At 41.0% G+C, this 22,847-nt stretch overlaps 1 protein-coding gene across 9 annotated transcripts in view; it reads left to right on the forward strand.

The window, feature by feature from the left end:
• SULF1 (sulfatase 1) overlaps positions 1 to 22,847 on the forward strand; it is a 181,286-nt gene that overhangs the window by 91,668 nt on the left and 66,771 nt on the right. For all 9 annotated transcript variants that reach the window (XM_058528839.1, XM_058528833.1, XM_058528834.1 and 6 more), the window contains 2 exons: positions 10,849 to 11,088; positions 20,750 to 20,901. In XM_058528839.1, coding sequence (XP_058384822.1) covers positions 10,849 to 11,088; positions 20,750 to 20,901 — 392 coding nt within the window. The remainder of the gene's footprint in view (positions 1 to 10,848; positions 11,089 to 20,749; positions 20,902 to 22,847) is intronic.

Consider the following 22,847-nt stretch of genomic DNA (forward strand, 5'->3'; position numbering starts at 1 on the left):
CTGCCACCACCTTGGGTATGATGCTTTTCTGAAGAATTAGCTCACCTGGGTTAATTCTAGAGCACTCAGAAAGCCTGCCCAAGTTTGGTGGTTCCAACTTAGCTTCTGTATCATCTGATTGGGTTTCTCATCTTCTTACCTTCTTTAATGACCCAGCCCTACAGTCTTGCTCATAAGCCTAGGGTCAAGTTCGAGGGTACCCTAGGACAGATAAAAAAGCTTGCCCTTACAAGTTGTCACCACCACTCATTTCCATTCCTGGACCCAAATTCCTCACTCTCAGCTTCCCCCAGCTAGGCTTACCCATCACACTCGCCCATCACTAGCATCTTTCAGACTCAGTGCTAGCAGAGCACCTGCACTTCACTACAGAGCTCCTCTGGCTAGGGTTCTTGAGGCTAAAGCCCTCCATGCTGGAACTTGATCTGCGCGGAAGAGAACTTTGATTTCAGGTTTGAAACTAAACCACGGAATCCCAACAACGTTAACTCCCTGGGTTCAGCTAGGAGCAAATGCACTAAGAGCCAGCAGGGGGAACGATTGATGAGGTTGATTCACAGAGTCTGCTCTCTCTCACTTCATTTTTCAAACAAAAGTATTGATTTTTAGGCAATATGACAAACTGAAAAGTCTTGCAGGTATGACTTTAGTGTGTATGTGGCTGGTGGTTTAAGTTTTCATTCACTTACAGAGCAAGTAAAATGAAGTGAACAAATTTGAAGTTGCCTCCTTTAACATCTCTCCCATCCATCCCATTCACTACAGCCAAGATCTATAGACTCTTTTCTTCTCTCCCAGTTTTTTCCTAACTGGTTGGTCACCTGAACCACCTGCCCCCGTAGTCTTGGCCCCTCCTGCCTATTCTTCACTCCATTGCCAGAGTCATCTTTCAAGTATCTGATCAGGTCTCTTCTGCTTAAAGCCCTCCATGGTTTTCCTTTGCCCAGAGGATTAAGCCCCTCTCCTCTGTAGGCAAATAAGCTCTGGGCCATCTGGCCCTGCCTATCTCTGTGAGGCTAATTCTCTTTCCCCCACTTTCGCTCTATGCTTCATGGAAACAACTTACACTTCCCTGAAGGTATCTAGTGGCTTCATCTCCCTCACCTGTATTTCATGCCTTTGCACGTTCATCCCCTCTGCCTTTTCCCCTTTCTCCACCTGGAGAAGCTCGACCTATTCTTCATGACCGAGTTCAGATGTCTCACCCTCGGGGATCTTCTCTCACCAAAACCATCCTCCCCTCCAGCAGGGTGGATGGAACTTTCCTTTGCATCCCCTTGGACATGCCTCCAGCATGGCCCTTAATCCATCATGTGCTTCCGTACCTGTCTCTTCCTCTTGACTGACAGCTCCTAGAGGGCAAGAGTGTGTTCTGTTTATGTTGCAATCCTGATGCTGGGAATAGTAGGTACTAAATAAACAAGAAATGGACCCACAAGAGCCTAAAAAACCCAACACAGTTCCCGTAAATGAATACTGGTATCTATCATGATCTATCTCTTCAATATGCAGTCCTTATGTTTAAATTAAGGAGTTGTTTGATAACTTCATTTTTAACAGAATTCAAACTTTGATCCTTATACTATGGTTAATTCATTCATTCAGTAAATATTTACTGAGCAATTACTAAGGACTGGCTTCTGTTGGAGGTATGTGGATATAATGCTGAAGGGTCATAGACCAGGGTCAGTAAACCCAGTTGTTTCCTATATATTCACCTTTACCTTTTTCCTAGATTTTTCTAGCCAGTTCCCATGCTAAGCATTCGCTCATTTAATCTTCACAATAACTCTATGAAGTAGTTACTATTACTCTTCTCAGTTTTTACATGAGAAAACCAAGGCTTAGAGAGGTCATGTAGGCTGTGGTGAGCTAGTAAATGGTGAAACTAGGCCTGGGTCTCCACAGCTGGACATTTAACCATGGTCCCTTCCATCATTCAGAACTTCAACAACAAGTATGTATGAGCCCTTCCTAAAGCAACCTGTAAATGCATAGTAATGTTCTAGGTTCTGAGAGAGAGATAACAGAAACATAAGATGGGTCTTATTATCTCACTGGCAAAACAAGTTGATGGTGAACCATAGGTAAAATGTTTAGAAAAGAACTTTCTCAGCAGAAAAAGTATGCTTTTGGTTGTGGGTACTGCTTGATGGAGATTTTTGTGTAGTCTTTTGTAATGTTCTCATAATTCTTCTTGAACCTTACTGCTCCAGACTTCAGTTGGTTTTTTATTTTGGGGTTTTTTTTTTTACCACCTTAACCATTTTTAAGTATACAATTCAGTAGTGTTAAGTACACTCACAGTGTTGTGCAACCAATCTCCAGAACCCTTTTTCATCTTGTAAAACTGAAACTCTATACTCATTAAACATTAAATCCCCATTCCCTTTCCCCGAGCCCCTGGCAACCACCATTCTATTGTCTGTTTCTATGAATTTGACTACTCTGGTACTTATATAAGTGGAATCATACAGTATTTGTTTTTTTGTGTGTAACTGGCTTATTTCATGTAGCATAATGTCCTTCCTCAAGGTTCATCCATGTTGTAGCATGTATGAGAATTTTCTTCCTTTTGAAGGCTAAATAATAATCCATTGTATGTATATATACCACATTTTGTTTATCCATTCAACTGTTCATAGACATTTGGGTTGCTTCCACTTTTTGACTATTGTGAATATTGCTACTATGAACATAGGTACATAAACATCTCTTCGAGACCCTGCTTTCAATTCTTCAGAGTATATACCCAGGAGCGGAGCTGCTGGACAATTTGATTTTTAATTTTTTGAGGAACCACCATCCTGTTCTCCATAGCGACTGCACTATTTTGTATTCCCACCAACAGTGCACAAGGGTTCCAATTTCTCCACATCCTTACCAACACTTGTTATTTTCTGGGGTTTGTTGATAATAACCATCCTAATGAGCGTGAGGTGGTATCTCATTGTGGTTTTGATATGGTTGGGGTTTGTCTTGTTTTTTTACTTACGTGTAATTATATTTGCCAAGTGCTTGAATAAATCTTGACCTAAGCAAAACTCTTTGCGTCTGTAATACTGCAGGCAGTTTTGGCTAGTGTGCCTCCAAAAAGATATAACAGACTTAGGAAAGGCTTAGAAAAACAATTACAAAAAATGTAACCGAATACTTTTCCTTTTGGGAAAGAATAAAACAATTCTACCTCTTTGTCTGGAAAGACAAAGACTGAGAAGGATTGTCTCAGTTTATGAAATCAAGTCAAAGTTTATGAAATCAAGCTGGGAAGGAAAGCTCTTATTCAGTGTGAATAGGGGCCACTCCCTCAACTTTGTCTGAGGACGCATAAAATAAACTAGTACTTCGTGAAGGCAGTAAGATGCATAAGGAATTCATTAATAAAAGTGCTAGAACCTTGCGTGTGGATAACATTTTGTCTTTTTCCAAAGAACATTCCTTCTCATTATTGCATGTTATTGTCATCCCACCCAAGTTGGGTGGGTAGAACAAAGATCATTATCTCAGGAGAAAACTTAATCTGTGGAAAGATTAAATGACTTAACCAACGGTTCTCTTACTTCTGGATTTGCTTTTTCCACAACTTCAGAAGTTGTTCAGGTTGTGCCTAGACCTGTAAATAGTTTAGGTTTTTAGACTAAACTAATGGGTGAAGGTTTGCCATTTTTTTTAAGCTAGAAAAACACACATGAACATGATTAACATGAAGTTTGGGATGCTGGTTACCTCTGGGAAGAAATGGTAATCGAGGACACCAACAGTATCCACATTTTAAAATTTTAAAAATATATCTGAAGCAGCTATGATCAAATGTTAAGCTTCGATAAAGCTAGAAGATTTGTTGTTTATTCTAATATTTCCTGTACTTGAAATATTTTATAAATCGAAAAGAAGAAAACCAGAAATGCTTTCAAGATTTTCCTAACTTTCTGAGACTGAGTCAAGAACATTAGGTTCTAAATCTTTCCCAAATGGTCCCTTGGTGCCACTCTGAGAAACAAAACAGTGAGCTGATGGGACCGTTGATCTGACTCAATGTGGCATTTCTTATATTCTTAGGAAATTGGGCTGATGCTAACATCTCGGTAACGCTGACCCAATTCTCTTAGATCACAAGTGGAATTAAGAAACCATAAATGTTTGGAAAAACTTTGTTTTTTAAAGCAGAGGTCACAAATGGGATTTGCAGTCCAGAGCTAGCCCACAGATGCCTTTTGCTTGACCAGCACACTTTTTAAAATCAAGGCAACGTTTTAAAAATCCGGTGATTCTATGTAAAAAAAAAAAAAAAAAAATCCAGATTCCAACTTTTCTTGAAAATTCAGAAGAATGAGGGCTTGCATTCCCATGAAGCAGCCATCAGTTGAATGCTTCCAGGGAAGTCAAAGCTGCCTCCATCATGTGGGGCATGTCCTCCCCAGTTGAACCCGGTCCCCACCACTCTCCATCGCTCCCCACCACTTAAGCCAAGGAGCAGTTGCCATTTATCAACTCCATACTGTTGATTTTCGCATAGTCAGCAGAAAATTCTGTACAGCCACATCTCTGTCAAATCTGAAGCACTGAAAAGACGAAAGCCCCGTGATTTTTCTTATACTTGGCTGCCTTCGCTTGCCTACCTTCTCTGTCTAGCCCTGTAGGCGTTTTAACTTCCATTCCCCTAAGAAACTAGTCTCCACTTTTAATGGCCCTTTGTTCTTTGGGGGAAAAAAATAATGAGTCTTAGTGACCTGGAAACATTCCAGACAGATTTATTATCTGCTTCTTGGTCCCTTCTTCCCCCAACTTGTTTTTCCCCTCTGGTTTTAGCTGAAATACCTGTTTTTTTCCTACCAATTCCATAGTTTTAGTAGAAAAAGGTATAATGTTTTATTATGTTATTTTTTCCCTATGCTTTAGAATTAAAATATTCAATAGATCAATAAAGCCATTTTTAATATGGGAAATATCACCGTGTAAGGTTGGCATGAGAAAATAGCAGTGATGTGTTTAGTATAAGACTATTTACATATTTAAAGCATTAACCTTACTCCCTCGTAAAACAATGACATCTAGAAACAACACTGCATAACTAATAAGAGTTATGTTTGCTTGTTGTTATCACTCATCAAACCATGAACGGCTGCAATCCACATGGAGTTGTATCTCTCTAGGAAACCAGGTGTATATGAATCCCACATGCCTGGGATTTCCTTAAGGGATGATGATGACAGTATTTATTACTGAATTGCTGATTTTGTGGGGTTTTTTCTGGACATGATAAACAGGCTTAATAAAAATTTTAATGTTTGATAGTACAAAATATTGAATAATCAAATGCTAAGATATTTGAATCAGGAAAGGTAAAGCTTTGTTGTAAAGTTTAGCATATAAATGAAGTAATTCAAGCTCTCTATGTGATTTTGGTAGAATCATTCAGATTAGTAGAACATTTTCTCCCTCCTGACCTTTTTCACACAGATGATTTGGGAATAAATGAATTGGAGTGTGTAGAACGATTTAAATTCTTGGCCATAGTTCCGTCCAGTCCCGATAACCTATCACAGGCTACATCCAAAGTACTGTTCCTGGAGCCTTGATTTTTAGCTCCACCAAACTTGCAAACCTGGTGGATCTTGCAGGATTCCAAAGAGTGTCACTTCTGCCCTCCAAGTCACTGATGACCTAGCAGCATCCTGGTCCACAGTCGAATGCTGTTACAGCATCCCCACTCCTGCAGGAGCAGTGGCAGACATCCCTGGTCCCAACCTGGAACTCTGGCACTGGGACAGCTTTTCTTGGCAGTCATGAGACTCAGCTGTGGCCCGGACCTTCCCTGTCCTCAAGCCAGCCCAGTCAGCTGTGCCCTGACGCCAGCTACTGAACCTAATTACAGTCACTTCATAGCATCCCTGTCAGGCTTCCACCTCACAGGACAACTTGAAACAATAATGAAGTCAAGATTCTTGCCTAAGCAGTGGGGACGGGGGGCTGGGGGACGGACACAGTTTGTGTGGAGTGGGAAGAATTGATATTTTTAACTATAAGCCAGCATTAACATTTTAAGTCTTAAAGAATAGAAAAGGTAGTTGACTTCTGTCTTAGTCCATTTAGGCTGCTATAACAAAATACCCTACATAAACTAGGTGGCCTGGTGGCTTATAAACAACGGACGTTTGTTTCCCACAGTTCTAGATGCTGGGGAGTTCAAGATCAACGTGCCAACAGATTTGGTGTTTGGTGAGGGCCCTCTTCTTGGTTCATAGACTGCTGTCTTTTCACTGTGTCCTCACATGGTGGAAGGGGCAAGGGAGCTCTCTGAGGTCTCTTTTATAAGGGCACTAATCCCACTCATGAGGACTCCACCTTAATGATCTAATCACTTCCCAAAGGCCCCACCTCCTAATGCCATCATATTGGTCATTAGGTTTCCACATAGGAATTTTGGGGGGACACATTCGGTCTATGGTAACCTCTCTACCCTTGTCCCTGCCTTTGGAGTTCAGATGTAGATTGCAGAGAGGGAGATGGAAAAGGCGGGAGAAAACTATGCGGGGGTTGAGGTGAGCAAAAGTGAAATCGCAGCCCCGTGCCATTTGCTCCTTTACAACCCCGTGAACTAGGCACGGGAGCTTTCATTAGCTCCATTTTACAGATGAGAAACACAAACCAAAAGAGAGTAAATGACTTGTTTGAGCTAATTTGTGGCAAAGTGGAGAATGTTTCCACACAAGTTCAAGTCCAAGGCCCTTTCTCTTTTCATTCTCCTCCTCCTAAACCCTGCCTTGTGAATCTTGTTGTGAGTCTTAGGCTTCCTATCATTCCTATGAAATAATTGTTCTTCTCATGAAGAACCAGCATGATTTGCATTTTAGGCACCAAAAGTCTGAAACACAGGGAGGTAAGGAGCTTCAGCTTAAAACAAAACTGAGCCCTTCCAACTATGGGACAGGACATGCTCCCATCCACTAGTCTCAACAGCCATGAATGCATAATTATGCGTTTGATTACAGGATAGTTTTTGGTGGAGTTTCCCAAGGAAACATCAGTGGTACAATCACAGTGGTGATAGACACAGTGCAAGGCAGTGTTATTGACTGACATGAATCAGTGCAAAGCCATAAAGAAGAAGAGAGTGCTTTGTGCTTTCCTTACTGGTGCATCCTAACTCAGCAGAGGGCAGAGTATGGTTCCTGCATTCCATCACCTGCGTCCAACCAGATAATTCACCACGATCAGAGGCAGCGTTTAACACCAGTGTGGCTGTCAGCTACTGAAGACAGATGCATCTCCAGCCCACTCACCCCTCACCTGGGCCTGAGCTGCTGAGATCACCTCAGCCCTTAGGAGGCAGGTGTTAGTGTCTGTTAGTATCTCCACTAAGAGGCCAGATGAAGCAAAATATGTGATTACAGAAAGTAAGACAGATCTTGACTATAAGCAGACATCATTTCTGTTTCTCAGTCTTGAAAACACCAATGTCACCAGTACTCAGCCTAGATGGAGTTTAAGAGCATAGTCTCTTTGCTGACTGCCTGCATTTCCATCTGGGCTCTGCTGCTTAGGGTCTGTGTGGCCCTAGGCATGTTATTTAACCCCTCTGCCCCTCAGTTTTATCATCTGTAATATGGGAGTAATAAATAATAGCACTCACTACAGAGAGTTATTGTCAGGATTAAATGAGTTGATGCAAGTGAAGCGGTTAGAAGAGAACTGGCCTAGAGTAAGTATGGAATCAATGTTTCCTCTTCCTGTCTGCAGGATCTTGGAAGTGGCCCAAGCCACCTAGATTTCTTAAAATGAGGCACCCACTATAGTCTCTTCCAGCTCGAGGCGTCCGTTGTTCTCTGCGCATCCTAGACTACTTCTCCAAGTGTGGTCCATGGACAGGCAGCATCAGCATCCCCAGGGAGCTTATTAGAAATGCACATTCTCCAGCCCTTCCCTGGTCTTACTAAATTGGTATCTCAGAGTGGGCTCAGAGTTCTGTGATATAACATGCTCTTTAGGTAATTGTAAAGTTGGAGAAGCACTGTGCCAGAATCCTCTCTTTACTGAGAAACTTCAAGCCAGATATCATGTTCAGCAACCCTAATGGTGGAGCTGCAGTGGTCACAGTGACTGTGGGGACCAAATGTCTTCAGAGATCCCTTTGACATGTGGGCTGGTTGGAAGCAGGGCATTTAGAGGGCTTCTTCAGGACCTCAACACAATCAGCTCAGTTAATTAAGAAAAGAGTGATACTTGGAATGAGAGGAGAGGCTGGGGCAAGTCCGGAGATTACGAATAGGGCTAAGTTTTAGCCCCAGTTTTCGTATTATTTGACCTGAGATCAGATTTCCACCTACCATCCAGTATTTGCAGCTCAAATGAGTCTGTAAACTGGAGATTGCAGCTTTGCGATTCAGGACCTTGGAAGATGGCTTCCAGTTGCTTCTTTTTTTAAATTTGTATTCAGCTAGTCTCATAAAGGAAACTTGGAGAGCTCATTCTTTGAAATGAAGAGACTATTAGACAATGAAAATCCATCAACAGTGTCAGCAGAGTTTTTCCAAAATTCAAGACATTACAATCAGTAAGCGCTGCAGATATCTAAAGAGGAGAGAGGAGTAAGTGAATAGACTTCAGCATCTACCTCTCACTCCCTCCCTACTCCCACGTCTCTAGTCATCTGTTTATCTCCAGGATGCTTCCCCCTGTATGATCAAGCAACACAAATAAAAAATGCAACTTTTCTAAAATGAACTTTTTTGGTCTTCTATAGGGCGTATTTCTTTTTAGTTACTTCTCAACCAACAGTGAAACAATTACTTCTCCAATTTTCTTCCCATGCTGAAAACTTGGAGGTATTAGTCAACTCACAGCCTTCTGATGCATTACAGTGTCTCTTGATCTGCTTCCTAGAGTCGCTCTGTTTTAGAGACACAATACAGCTCAGGTTCTTATCACCTCATGGCCTGACGGCTTCAGCGACCTCTTGGCAGTACCCTTGGTGGACCCACCTATTTCCTCCTCCATCATATACCCCCATTGCCACATTGCCACTGCAACACCTCTCAGTGACTTTTTTCTTACCATGCTGTTCATGCCTTTGACAAAGAAGCTATTCTGCCTCCATTTTGTCAATTCTATCAAATCCAAATATCTCTGCCCAGCCTCCAAGCTATTTGCTAACTCTGCCTCCCACATTTCATCAAGAGAATTCTCCATATTCTTTTTCATTCCAGAAAGTCAATGCGCTGCCCTCCTTACTGTGCTTACTTCTTCCCACCTTCAGAGCACCACACATACCATCCTCCTCATGCGCTGACAGTACACTCCACCCATCCCACGTTTTCCTTCCTCCTTTCCTTCTCTTTGTCCTTCTTTCTTGTTTCAGAGCTCTTATTAAACATTCACTCAGCTCCCCTCCAACCTTATATGTACTGCTGCTGCATATCTGCACTCCTCTGTGTATGTTGCTTTGCAAATATCCCCAAGTGATTTTTATATGTAGGTTCTCATCTAGATACTTTACTATTGAGGACCAGAGGCAGCGGAGAATTTTCCATTTCTTTTGTTAGTGCTACACTTAGGGGAGCAGCCCAGAGTGCTGAGGTTGATAGAATGTTCAGCATGAAGTGGGTGCTCACTACATGTTATTCACTGGTTACAAAAAGGTTGCTTGATCCCCTGAAGATAACAAGAGGAGAAAAAGCAGTTAGGAGTCCCCTAACTGAAGCATATTTTAGGGGGCTCTAACGAGACCCAATTAGAAACCCGCATCCTGTATTCTTGTCTTTCCTGTGAACGATAAAAGCTAGTATGTGAAAAAATCAGGCTAGCTGTGGCTTTTTGGACTGTCGCACGCTTCTCCTCTGCGCTGAGTGCTTGCCTGGTTTGCATTACGATTTCCTTCCTTGCTGGAAAACCACATGGACTTTCTTCCTTTCTTTGGAAGAAGTGGGACCTGCTGGAAATGTGAGGCTCTAGGATTCAAATGCAATGGGCTTGGCTGTAGTGTTCTGAGTGCATTTCTCGACAAGTCCTGAAAAGACTATTGAATTCTGGCCTGTGCTTTTTTTCTGCAGTGTTTGGATGTGTTTCAGCTGCAGTGTTTGCCTGGCTAGAATAATTGAAATAGAATTGTTTTTCTTCCTCGGCAATCTTATGTTATAATTTCATCCTTTACAGTTAAAATGGAATATTTTATTACTATGCAAATACTTTTGAGTGCAGTAGAATCATAGCTCTTTCACAAGCAAACAAGCTATCTTTTAAAGTTACGTAAACAGGTAAAAATATAAACTGGTAGTGCTATCGTGATAGACAAACTGGCAGGTATTTGTGAGTGCTAGAGGATACCGAGTTACATTAAGACCTTTTTTTTTAAACTAAATACAGGCATTTTGGGGGACTTCTACTTAATAGGAAAAAAATTGTTTTCCTCTTTTATTTCATATGATCGAAACACTATATCTGGTCATCTCTGCAATGTCACCAACATTGTGCATGTGTGGTGGGCTGGGGGTTTGATACTTTATGTACCAGCCTATTGTCCTCCGGTAATCTTCAAAGGGCTGTTGGCCTTTGAATCTGCTCCATATCTAAAATTCTAGCTTTAATTATCAGATTAGCCTGCATTTTTTTTCTTTGTGATTGAGGAGAGGAGAAGCTGAAATGTGTTTATTATTCTGCAAAGTACTTAAGAGGGTAGGATCCCAAATGTTTAATTTTGTTCTGGAAATAAGAGCTGGTCAAATTTTAGACTCCTGCAAGCCAAGAGACGGAAATTCATAAATCAGGAGAACAGAGTCACCGAGTGACACAACATAAATGGATGTTGGTCTGGTGCGCCCTGCTAAACAACCCTGCAACTGTGCCTTTCAGGGTCCCTGCAAGTCATGAACAAGACGAGAAAGATTATGGAACATGGGGGGGCCACCTTCACCAATGCCTTTGTGACCACGCCCATGTGCTGCCCGTCACGGTCCTCCATGCTTACCGGGAAGTATGTGCACAACCACAACGTCTACACCAACAACGAGAACTGCTCTTCACCCTCGTGGCAGGCAATGCACGAACCTCGGACTTTTGCTGTGTATCTTAACAACACTGGCTACAGAACAGGTAAAGGGTGAACTTCCGAGCCCGTGAACCTCTGGTAATACGTCTTAGACACAGGTGACTGCATTGTGTAATGAAATATGTGAAGTTCCAATAAGTCCCTAAATGGTAGTAGTCTAGGCTTTTCTTCTGTATCAATATCCTCTCCATCTCTTACTTCTTTACTCTGAAGAAGGTACCAATGACAAGTCCCTTAAAGTCAGAATGATTCTCAGTGGACACATTATGAAAGTGCTGTACCCATCAGAGCACCCAGCAACTGGAATTTTCCAGGACAACCTGCAACAGAGGAGTTTTCATCCTGTTTGCCTGCTTATCTCAACCTCTTAAATCTCAGGGGATCATGGCACACCTTGAGGTTTAGCTTAGATGTTGGTAAATTCCTGTTGATTCTTTCAATGAGTAAATATCAAGTGTTTTGAAACTGATTAGCACCTACCCCAGGACCTGGGACACAATAAATGATCAAAATTATTTAGTGAATTAATAACCAAATGAATAAACCAAATAAATTATTGATTCATTTATTCATTCATTCATAATTAATAGAGTTTGGAGATTCTTTAGCTTAAGCTGTGGTTATTTTTAGGTTTCAAATATTCACCTCCATTTTCCAGGAAAGGAAGGCATCCTAATTGCTACGCCTACTATCACTGTTTAACCTACACAGGGCAAGAAGAGGGTTTTAGTTAGTTGGTCTTTTGAAAATTGGGGACTTCTTTCAAGAGAGGTCATGAACGTCATGCCAGTCTTTCTAAGAAAGCAGCAAGGCTCTTTCTGGTAAGTTTGCCCTCCAAAGCCTTTATTCTCCCAGCATTTAGATGCTTTCCTCGGATTTTCTGAGCATTTCTTCATGAATGAAAGCCAGCATATTAATAAGGGGGCTGGAGTGCAAAAATAGTTTTTTTCAGAACCACCTAGACTTATTCATAAGACTTAAGGATATCATTAAAGCTTGTTGGAAATAATTTTCAGGTCTACAGATTCTCTCTTCTAAAGATTTAAAAGTAAAGGATTTCAGATAAATGTATTCTCTCAAATCTCTTTAAAAAATGAAATTAATCTTTCCCGCTGGCCTCAGGAATTATGTGGCCATTTGCTTTGCAGAGCGCCCTGTGGGCACTTAATGCTTGTTATTTATGGGTGAAAATATTGATTTTGAATATGATAGCATTGTTGTTCACAGGCATCTCAAGATCTCCACTCACAGAGGAAGCTCCTCCCATGAATCTCAAGAGTGCTTGCTTATGGTTAGGAAAGAAACTAGGCTGCTCAGAGTGCCTTATCTAACTAAGTGTGTTTTCTCACATAAGTAATTTAAATTTATAGCACCTTTCATCTCAGAGCTCTAAAGCAATTTGCAAATCCATCAAACATCCCTGTAGGGTTCATAGACAGCGAGTGTACTTGGCTCTACTTTATGACTGAGGTGGGGATATCAAATATTGTGTGACCAGCTCAGAAGCAAAATCAGAAATGGTCCCCTAATGCCTGCTTTCTGATTTTAACCACCAAATTTTGTTTTATTTATGGGAAGTGTTGTGTGAAATCAGTGCCTTTCAACTCCCAGGATCCCTATAATTTAATCCCTAGTAGCAGACATAGTCAGCCCTGGTGGTCCAGTGGTTAAGATTCAGCACTCTCATCACCATGGTCAGAGTTCGTGTCCCGGTCAGGGAACCTTACCACCATTTGTGGGTTGTCATGGTGTGGTGACTGAGTGTTACTGTGATGCTGAAAGCTGTGTCACCAGGATTTCAAATACCAGCAGGGTCACCCATGGCGGACAGGTTTCAGCAGAGCTTCCAGACTAGATAGACTAGGAAGAAGGACCTGGCTACCCACTTCCAAAAAAACTGGCTGTGAAAACCTTATAAATAGCAGTTGGAATAGAGTTAACAGTACTAACAACCAGCAGACATAGAAACATAGAGGGTTGAAACAGAGAGTTAGAACTTTCACTGTATCCAGACTGATAATGGACAGCGTCGGCCATGAGATCCTAAGAAATAGAGATTCAGGGTGACACCTCTGTGTCCCTGCCAGGACTTAGAGCGGTCAACTAGGGCTTGCTAATTTGTTTCGGGGCTAAATCAAGAAAGGAGAAAAAGAAGATGAGTAAGTTCTGGAGAAATGGTGTATCTGGTACTTGTTTCATTATACTATGCTGTATCTGCTCCAGAATGGATTACAAGAGCTTGAATAAAACTCAGCCATGATTTAGTTCAGTTCCCTTATTTTCAGATGAACAAACTTAGACCCACAAGGTTAAGATGACTTATTGAAGTGACACATCTGATGTTCTATGGGAAGAGCAGGCACTGGGACTTTGGTCTTCAGGCTCTTTCAGTATGCTGCTCCAACCTTAGGGTTAAGTCGAAGAGGAAACTGCACTCCAGAAGCCTTTCCCAATGACAACTGTCAGTCCTTTTGTGCAGCCCAGAGGGCCTGCTTCAGGTCATTGTCTTCTCCAGGGAGAAGAAATTTGCTCCTGGAAACTAAATCTGATTCTGAAGCCAACCTTCTCCCCAGGGGTCTAGACACTTAGGTAATAATGGAATTTATAGTGAGTCATCCTACAGAGGAAAAGGAATTCTTTAAGGGAAACAAAGACTTTTCCAAATACCTAGTTAGGAATAGAAAAAGGAGGATATGCACTCAGGAAAATAAATTATGATGTTCCCATTAAATCAAAAAATTAAAAATTGGAAGACTAAAATGGCATGATAGAGATCTATATAATTTGAATTTATCTTTGATGGGAAAATATTGAAGTGTCTCAGACAATTAGGAAAAATAAAGAGGTCTTTGTGATAATTATTGATCCATCCAGGGACAGAGACTCATTTGAAAATACACAAATAAGCACATCGTGATGACAGGCATCTTAGGAAATGAAGAGAATTGGTGAATGGGTATTAAACCAACATAATTATTGATGAGCCACTAAACTGGTGGGAAGAAAGCCAACATATAAAGATTGTATTGTTTTCCTAATAATGAACACATTATTTGGAACATTTAGCTGATAATCTAAGAAAAATAATGAAGGAAGCTGAAATATGTATTCTACATAAATACCCATCTAGAGAAAAGCACAAAGCAGCAATCAGTTTCATGAAGAATGACTCAGAGAAGACAAATTACTAAGAGGCTCACTTTGGGAGGCCTCCAGAATACATGGATGTAAATGAATCGAATGGATCCAATATTATATTTACCATTGTATGACATGATTTTTTCTTTTTCAGAACTGAAGCATATTTTTGGACTGGCTATAGCGTAAATTTTTCTAAGTTTACTCATGGAAAATATGACTGTACAACAGCTTAAATGTTCAAGAAGGGGAAAATACAGTAACATGTCTTGCATTTTATGGTCTGACAAGTGAAGTGGGAATGATATTGGATTATCTATCATAAAAATGAATATCCTGCCTTTCTGCTCAAAAAAAATTTTAGTTTAAATTTCTTGTGAGGGCATAGACATGAATGGAAAACCTGGCATAAGTTTTAAGGTAAAAGTAATAATCCACATTTGAAAAATAGAATCAAGTATTAGAAAAAACCCTGAACAAAGACTGAGGAGAGCTGGAGTCACGTCCCAGGTCTGCCTTTAATTTGTTTTGAGAACTTGTACAGGCCAGTTTTCCAACCTGTGTAATGCAGAGATTGGACTAGAATGATTCCTAAGTGTTCTTTCCTGTCCAAAATTATATTGTAATTTTATTATAATCACTGTAATTATTATATTGATTCACTTAAAAATTGTAGTGTTTAAATTATAATCATAACACAGGATGCATACAATCACATGTGAATTAAATTTTAGCCATACTAATTCTATTTCATAGCACTGAGGTGGAAGGGCCAATATTTAATAGAGATCTGCAATTAATCTTTTTATAACAAAATGATTTAGACATATTAATCAATTTTCTAGTTTCGTGTCTTTTTACATTAAAAATTTATGTTACCTATAGCAAATATATTTATTTATTCTCTAATATGGGATTTTTTTTAAATGTAGAGTTAACGTAAGGTAAGACAACTACTATTCTTATTTTTATGTGTTATGGTATTATAGATTTTTGATAAGTACATAAACATAAGATGTAGCATACCACATATCACAAATGGTATGCCATTTATTGAGCCATATTAGTGAGTGTGCTATGTCTAGTACACTAGATACTGAGATGTGAAGAGATATCAAGTACAATTCTTGTCTTCATTAGACTTACAATCTAGTTGGGGAAACCAGACTCCTGTAGAAGTTGACATAAGAGTAAATTATAATTTTAACTTGATTCCAAATTGTGTATATTTTTAGTTACTACTAGTGAAATCCTGCCACCCCAAATCTATCAATTACATGGAGTAAAAGCTCAATTAGTGTATCATTTGTTATATTAAATAAGATTTAAATTCTCCACAGCATCAGGGCCGGCCCTGTGGCTTAGCGGTTAAGTGCACGCACTCCGCTACTGGAAGCCCGGGTTCGGATCCGGGCGTGCACTGACACACCGCTTCTCCAGCCATGCTGAGGCCGCGTCCCACATACAGCAACTAGAAGGATGTGCAACTATGACATACAACTATCTACTGGGGCTTTGGGGAAACAAAAAAGGAGGAGGATTGGCAATAGATGTTAGCTCAAAGCCAGTCTTCCTCAGCAAAAAGAGGAGGATTAGCATGGATGTTAGGTCAGGGCTGACCTTCCTCATAAAAAAAAAAAATTCTCCACAGCATCAGAAATCTTTTGTGTAGTTACTATTGCTGACAAAATTAAACTCCTTTGCTTCACATAGTTCAAGGAAATTTTTCTAAGACAATCCTGGACAGAAGCAGAATGGCCTAAAGTCGGCAGTAATTATACTCAGCTCTTTCTGATCTCTCTCCCTGTCACCCGACCCCCTACCACCTTCTGAAACAGCTGTGAAGGGAAGTGTTAATGGTGTCCCAGAGAAGAGAGTGATACAGAAGGACGAGTAGAGGGTGTGTTAGTGACAGAATCAGATGGTAGTAAGTTGAGTTGAATTGCCAACACCAAAGGATAGAAAAACTTCAAACTACACATAATATAATGGCAATATGGGCAAGAAAATGAAATTCACCTTAGGGAGGGAGAAAGAGATATAATACAGCTGGAGGAAAATAATTAGAAGCCCAGATAATCAATTGCAGAGCACTGCCAGGAAACATAATGCTGAAAGAGGCCAGGGGTGATTACAAATGAGTCTCAGTGTCACGAGGCAACAAGAAAGGCCGGAGTAACAGGAAGCTGACAACACTGGGGTGCTGCGTCGTGACACATGAGGGCCCGGGCTCTCTTGGAACAAGTGTGATGGGTGAGGGCATATCTGGAAACACTGAGTACATTTTTTACACTCCATTAACACAGAGACACCGAAAACCTGGAGGGAGTTCTAAGGCGAATAACAGGGCCCATTAAGAGACTTGAAGGAATAGTTTATGAGAGGATTAAGAGAAGGGCAAGAGCCATGGCAATGGGTGGGAAACAATACAAAATAACCTAACGAGTGAAACAGTGAGGGAAGGGCAGGAATGATGTGGCATGGCTGCCCCAAGAGGAAAAAACAGAGAACCAAGGGAAAAGTAGCAGGAAAAATCTAAAAGCTAATTAAGCAGGAAAATGTAAGCTAAATAGGAGAGAATTTGTTGCCACAAAATAACTCAGATTAGAGAAGAAAAATATGTTACCTGTCAAGGGATGTTTTCAATGCACGAGTGCAGAACTCTGGAACAAGATTTTCTTACTGCAGAATGGTCAAATTATTTAAAATCAGAACGAGGAGTTGAAAGGATAACGGTAACAGTGATGCTAATAATAATACACATAAAAAGCCTTTGTTCCAGGCACTGTGTTAAGCACTTTACTGTGTATTAATTCACTTAATCCTGACAACAGTCCTCCCACTATTATTATTATCATCTTCATGGTTTTGTAGAAGGGGGCTTGAAGGTAGAGAGAGTTAAGTAGCTTGCTGTGGACTTATAGCTGGCAAGTGGCAGAGCCGGGATTGGACCCCAGGCAGGCTGGCTCCGGGTGTATATTCCAAACCACTACACTCTTTTACTTCTTTGAAAACAAAAGGAGAGAGAAATGGAATAAACCCCCAGGGATGAGGAGCAGGCCAGAGGAAGGAGCTGGGTCTGAGGTTGTTAAGTGGAAGGTTCCTGGAAACAGTCCTCTTGTGAGGTAACGTTGGTGAGTGTTGCCTCGGTCTGCTGCCTGTGATGCCAACTCACATTGCCCTGTGTTGGAAAAGGAAAATCATCCTGTGGTTCTTGTGAAAAGGTGGTTAGTCTCTGAAGACAAGAACCCCTCATTAGAAGAATTCCTACTGCGTATAGTCAGCTTGGGGGGAAATCCGGAGTCATATCTGAAATGAGACCCTCTGACACTGTCGTATACCTGTCCATCTGCTCCCGGGCCCTGGCAGAATCTTCAGGCAGCGGGTGTTTGGCTAATTGACCACTTGATTGATTCACTCATTTGAGATTCAACATATAAACATTCATTCAGCAAATATACAAGCATTGCCATGTTTCTCAGACTTGAGTTAACTCTTCAAAGAAAATAAATCTAATGAGAAAGATCAACTTCAGCAACTCTGAAGCTCTATTCTATGAAAATATTTAGATCAAATCATCTTTAAAAAATTACAATTCAAGTGAAAACACAAAATAGACTTTAACATGTCTAGAACCTGTTAAAGAACCCAGAATACATTGGGCTCCATGAGCCCCAGTTCAAGAAACAAAAATTATGGAGCCTGGATACTATGTGCAAGGATAGGGGTGGAGGGTACAGAGATGAGGCAAAGGCAATGTTTGTCCTCAAACACCTTACAGTCTAAGAAGTATTAGTCTTGTATATGAACATGACTATGCCACAAGGAAAAAAGAGAGGATGGCATTAGAGCCACAGAGACAAATTGCTGTGGGGTTGGGGCAGAGACCGGGAGTGAAATGGCCTCTGCTCTGGCCTTGAGACTAGAGAGGAGGGAGGTGGAGCAGTCGCCCAAGCAGAGGTAGAGAGATGGAAACCAGAGCAAGCAGGAAACACATTAGCTAGAGAGAGAGTTAATTAACAGAAATGCAAGAGGGAGTTGGAAAGAGAGGGATTTTGTCCAGACCCAAGGGAGGTCTTGGATGGTGAGCTATCAAATTAAACTTGGTTCTGTAGGTAAGGAGGGTCCATCCAAGGTTGTGGGAAGAGGGTGATGTGACCGGAGCTGGTCTTCAGGAAGATGGCGATGAGAAGTAGCTAGTGGCTAGGAAGGCCAGTCAGGAAACTGTGGGCATCCGTGAGGGGTGTCAAGCATCAGAGAAAGAGGGAAGGTTCGAGAGCTATTACCCAGGTAGAACCTACAGGTGATGGCGACTCGGCAACAGGAGCAAAGGAGCAGGCGGAGTCAGGGAAGGCTCTGGGGTGCCAAGCCTGGTTAACCACGAAGGTGATTATGCCACTCAGAGGACTAAAGGTTATCTGAGGAGAGAAGTAAATTTGGAGGGGAAAATGATTAATTCCGTTTTGGACGATTGCATTAAGGGGCAAGTGAAACTTTCCGATGAGGTTATTCTACAGGTAGTTCAATAGCAAAGATGAAAGCAAGCTAAATAGCTGTCCCATAAAGAGACAGAAATGATGTGTGTTGGATAAGTTTAGGATTCAGAAATGTGTGCTTTAAGAGCAACACCAATAAAGTACTTGATTCTAGGATCTGTTTGTGTGTGTGTGTGTGTGTGTGAGGAAAATCAGCCCTGAGCTAACATCCATGCCAATCCTCCTCTTTTTGCTGAGGAAGACGGGCCCTGGGCTAACATCCATGCCCATCTTCCTCCACTTTATGTGGGACGCCACCACAGCATGGCCTGACAAGTGGTGCGTCGTGCGCGCCCGGGATCCGAACCTGGGCCACCAGCAGCGGAGCGCGCTCACTTAACCGCTGCGCCAGGGGGCCGGCCCTCTAGGATCTGTTTTTATCATCTCAAGCCAGTCATCCAGGAATTACCTTTCTTCGTGGATGTAGGTAGAGGTACTTGTAAAACCTGCTGAATGAAGCTGGGAAGTGGCTTTGACGTGGAAGGCATCTGGCTGGCCATAGGATGCAGTCCCTCCCTAAAATGAAAGATTGCAGCCTTTTAAAAATCAGAAAAAGTAAAACTTGCATGCATGTGTGTATGAATGTATGTATGACACACACTCCTATATCTATATGTACGTATTTGTATATGTATACCACACACTCACATACATATACCTCTATATACAGACATACAATGAAGTTTTCTCTAGTCCTTCATACTTGAGGGGAAGGCTATCTGTGTGGCTAATAGGGTGACAAAACAGCTACTGGGGTCACCCATAATAATGCTTGTTTATGTGTGTTTTCCTGGTGAAATTACAATAATTACAAATAGACCCTCTTTCTCAAAAGTGTGCCAACAATACATTTTTGGCTACCCTTCTCATAGTCATAAGGTATTCAACTTCAAGATCTAACCTATTTTGTTGCAGAAATCCCAACCCGCCTTACTCTCCCCGTTGCCCCTCTCCTATCGTCATCTTTGGCAGAGGACCAAATTTGAAGTTTCCTTCTCAGAAAGGATTAGTCAGCCCTGTTGCATGGTGGCCTTTCTTGGATGTGAAAGTTACAAGTGTGAAGTCTTTCCAGTGGCCTTTTCAATGAGCAGTGGAGTGTTTGTGGCACATATACTTCTATGCACCCTAATTCTATGAAAATTAGTCATCTATGTAGTAACTCTATGTTGCCAGAATTTTTTTTTTTTTGATGAGGAAGATTGGCCCTGAGCTAACATCTGCTGCCAATATTCCTCTATTTTGTATATGGAACGCTGCCACAGCATGGCTTAATGAGCGGTGTGTAGGTCCGCGCCCACGGGATCCAAACCCACGAATCCTGGGCCACCGAAGTGGAGTGCGAGAACTTAACCACTACACCACCGGGCCAGCCCCAGAATTTTTTGTTATCAATAATAGACATACACATTCATAAAATACACATAACATAAATACTGATGATGTAAAATATGTATATGTGGCCACAAAAGTCCTGACCATGTCCCAAAAAAAAAACGGAGTTTACCCCGGTTCCTTGATTTGGAAAATTTGTACTCTCTGGATATGCAAAAACAAAGACAAGCTTTTCAATTGTGTTTTTATAAGTCACAACTCTCAAACAGTAAGTTAGAGAACTTGTTTTATCACAAAGACTGAACTTTCAGTTCTCCAATATTTGCCCAGAGGTAGCATTCCAAAATCACACTGCCTACTTCTCTGATTGTTGCATCAACTTAACAAGAGGGTACATTCTGCCTTTATCCCAGTAGAACCACAAGAAATAGATGCACCCAGAGTACCATGATCATTATGGTGATTTTATTGAACTATAATCCACGTATTTGGGTGCTACTTTTATTTACTCAAAAGGAAAATGTGTGTGTGTCACTTTGCCAAAGGATCTGAGTATTACACTAATATGATTTTGGCATCCACTATTACCTAGGTTAACTTTTGTTCTACTGTCTCTTTTTCAAGTCATAATTTCAGATTTATGCATTTATTTATGATTAATCACTTCATATGAGAAAATAATCCTTTTTTCCCATTGCAGCCTTTTTTGGAAAATACCTCAATGAATATAATGGCAGCTACATCCCTCCTGGGTGGCGAGAATGGCTTGGATTAATCAAGAATTCTCGTTTCTATAATTACACTGTTTGTCGAAATGGCATCAAAGAAAAGCACGGATTTGATTATGCAAAGGTAATTTTCAGGCACTTTTATACTGCATCAATTTATTTTCTGCATAATAGGAAAAAGCCATTTTCAGTGAGTTAAGCTATCCACAAGATTGGCTTTCTATGTTCTCACAATGTTAGAATGAGAAATTTTAAGGTAATTTTAAACTCCAGGCAAGAAAAAGACTCTCAAGGACCACTGAATTTGAATAGTGATTTTTTCCCCCCTCATTAGGTTGAAAGGCAGTCAGCCTTTGATGAAAGTATCATCAAGAAAATCATAGATGCCTCCACTCTGTCTTGTGATAATTTTTGGTTTTTTACCCCTCTGAGGGGCGTGTCCACATAGTCAAATGTTCATCTTGTACTGTTTTGCTTTTCATTGGAGTGAAAGTCTATTTTGTTCTGTGGCTTCAGATTTAGATCGAAGAATAAGAGCAGACAAGTGCAATAATCAAAGCTTGGGAAACCACACTCCTCGCTTTTACTTCTGTCTGATGAAGCTTAGACATGTGACAAGGCCACCTGCCCTGTGGCAGCTGGAGTCCACACAAGTCTCTAAGGCTATCAGTCCTGGGATTTCCAAATCAACTCATAGAAACTGAAGTTGATATGTCTCACAGTTCTCTAACAAATGGATCCTAGATTAGACTATTTTAAAATTCGCAAAGGTTCTATGATTGCCAACTTAAATAAAACAATTTTCAGATCACAAGAGTAAAGGGGAAAATATCTTTGAATTTAGCCCACTGGTTAGCCTAAAATATCCTCTTTCCTTTTAGCCATACCCATCTCTTCCTCATTTATCTAAAAGAAGCTAAGAATCTGCTTTATCTAGCTTAGATCACTATGAAAGAGCCATTGGTAGAAGTCAGAAAGAGGGACCTTGATTTAATTTTGGCACATTGCTGTCTTTCCATTTGGCCTGATTTAAGCATAAGGGACTTGGTGGGAGATACGGTGTAAGCCTCTTCCATACCCTTCAGAAAACAATGAATGCAAATGAATTCACAAACATTGCTAATTGGTTTCCAGACTCAGCCAAGTTGAGAGCTGGTGGGGACCTTGGAGGCAGATTTGAGCAGTGTCCTACAAAGTGCACTAATTGTCACTGCTATCATTTTTCATCTGTGGGGATGCTTTTCATGCTCCTTGTTCAAGCTATTAACCTTTCTTTCCCTGTTGTCCTAAGGAGAGCAAAGTAATCAAGATTCCCTCCAAAGACTAAATCAGCGTAACATGCCCATCATCACAGCTGATTAAGTGTCAAAGACAACTGTATCCGAAAAGAATACATATCTTTTTTTAGTGAGGAAAGGAATGAAACAGACACTCCCATGGAAGAAGGTGATAGCCTATGGACTTGTCCTAAAAATGACATGTGACCGATTTCATCCCTTGGGCACTGCTTCTGCAGCTGCTCTGGTCCTTGAATCGACATGTGATTAGTCATGCCTGGAAGCCTCTGACATTGTGAACATTGCCTGGGCGCTTTCTGAATAAAGTTTATACTGGCGCTCCAGGCCAATGATACACATTTAGAGGAAACAGGTGGTTTAATTTTTTTGATGAAAAACAGGTTTTCATCTTTTCTTTCCTTTTCATTCCATTTCTTCCCTCCCCCTTATAGACTTACATCAGCCCCTTGGACTGCGGGTTAAGTCATTTTATTAACAAGTCAGGCTCTCCCAGCAGCTGTATCATTTTAGTGCAATTAACAGAGTATAATCTGTAGGAATCAACTGCTCCCCATATTTAGTGTTTCAAGTAAATTAATTGATAAGATGTTGCAGCTTTTCCCTGTGCACTCAGATTTGGGCCACAGTTTTCGTTGGTAATTATTGTGTAATTCCTACAGGTGAATTTTTAACTTAAAGAAAAGATCTATTCGTTTGTGCATTTACGTGTGTGTGTGTGTGTGTGTGTGTTCTGCCACTGTGAATTTGTAGTGGGCGTGGGTGTTTCCTGCCC

The sequence above is a fragment of the Diceros bicornis genome, chromosome 33, assembly GCF_020826845.1.
Source record: "Diceros bicornis minor isolate mBicDic1 chromosome 33, mDicBic1.mat.cur, whole genome shotgun sequence".
Taxonomy (NCBI): Eukaryota; Metazoa; Chordata; class Mammalia; order Perissodactyla; family Rhinocerotidae; genus Diceros; species Diceros bicornis.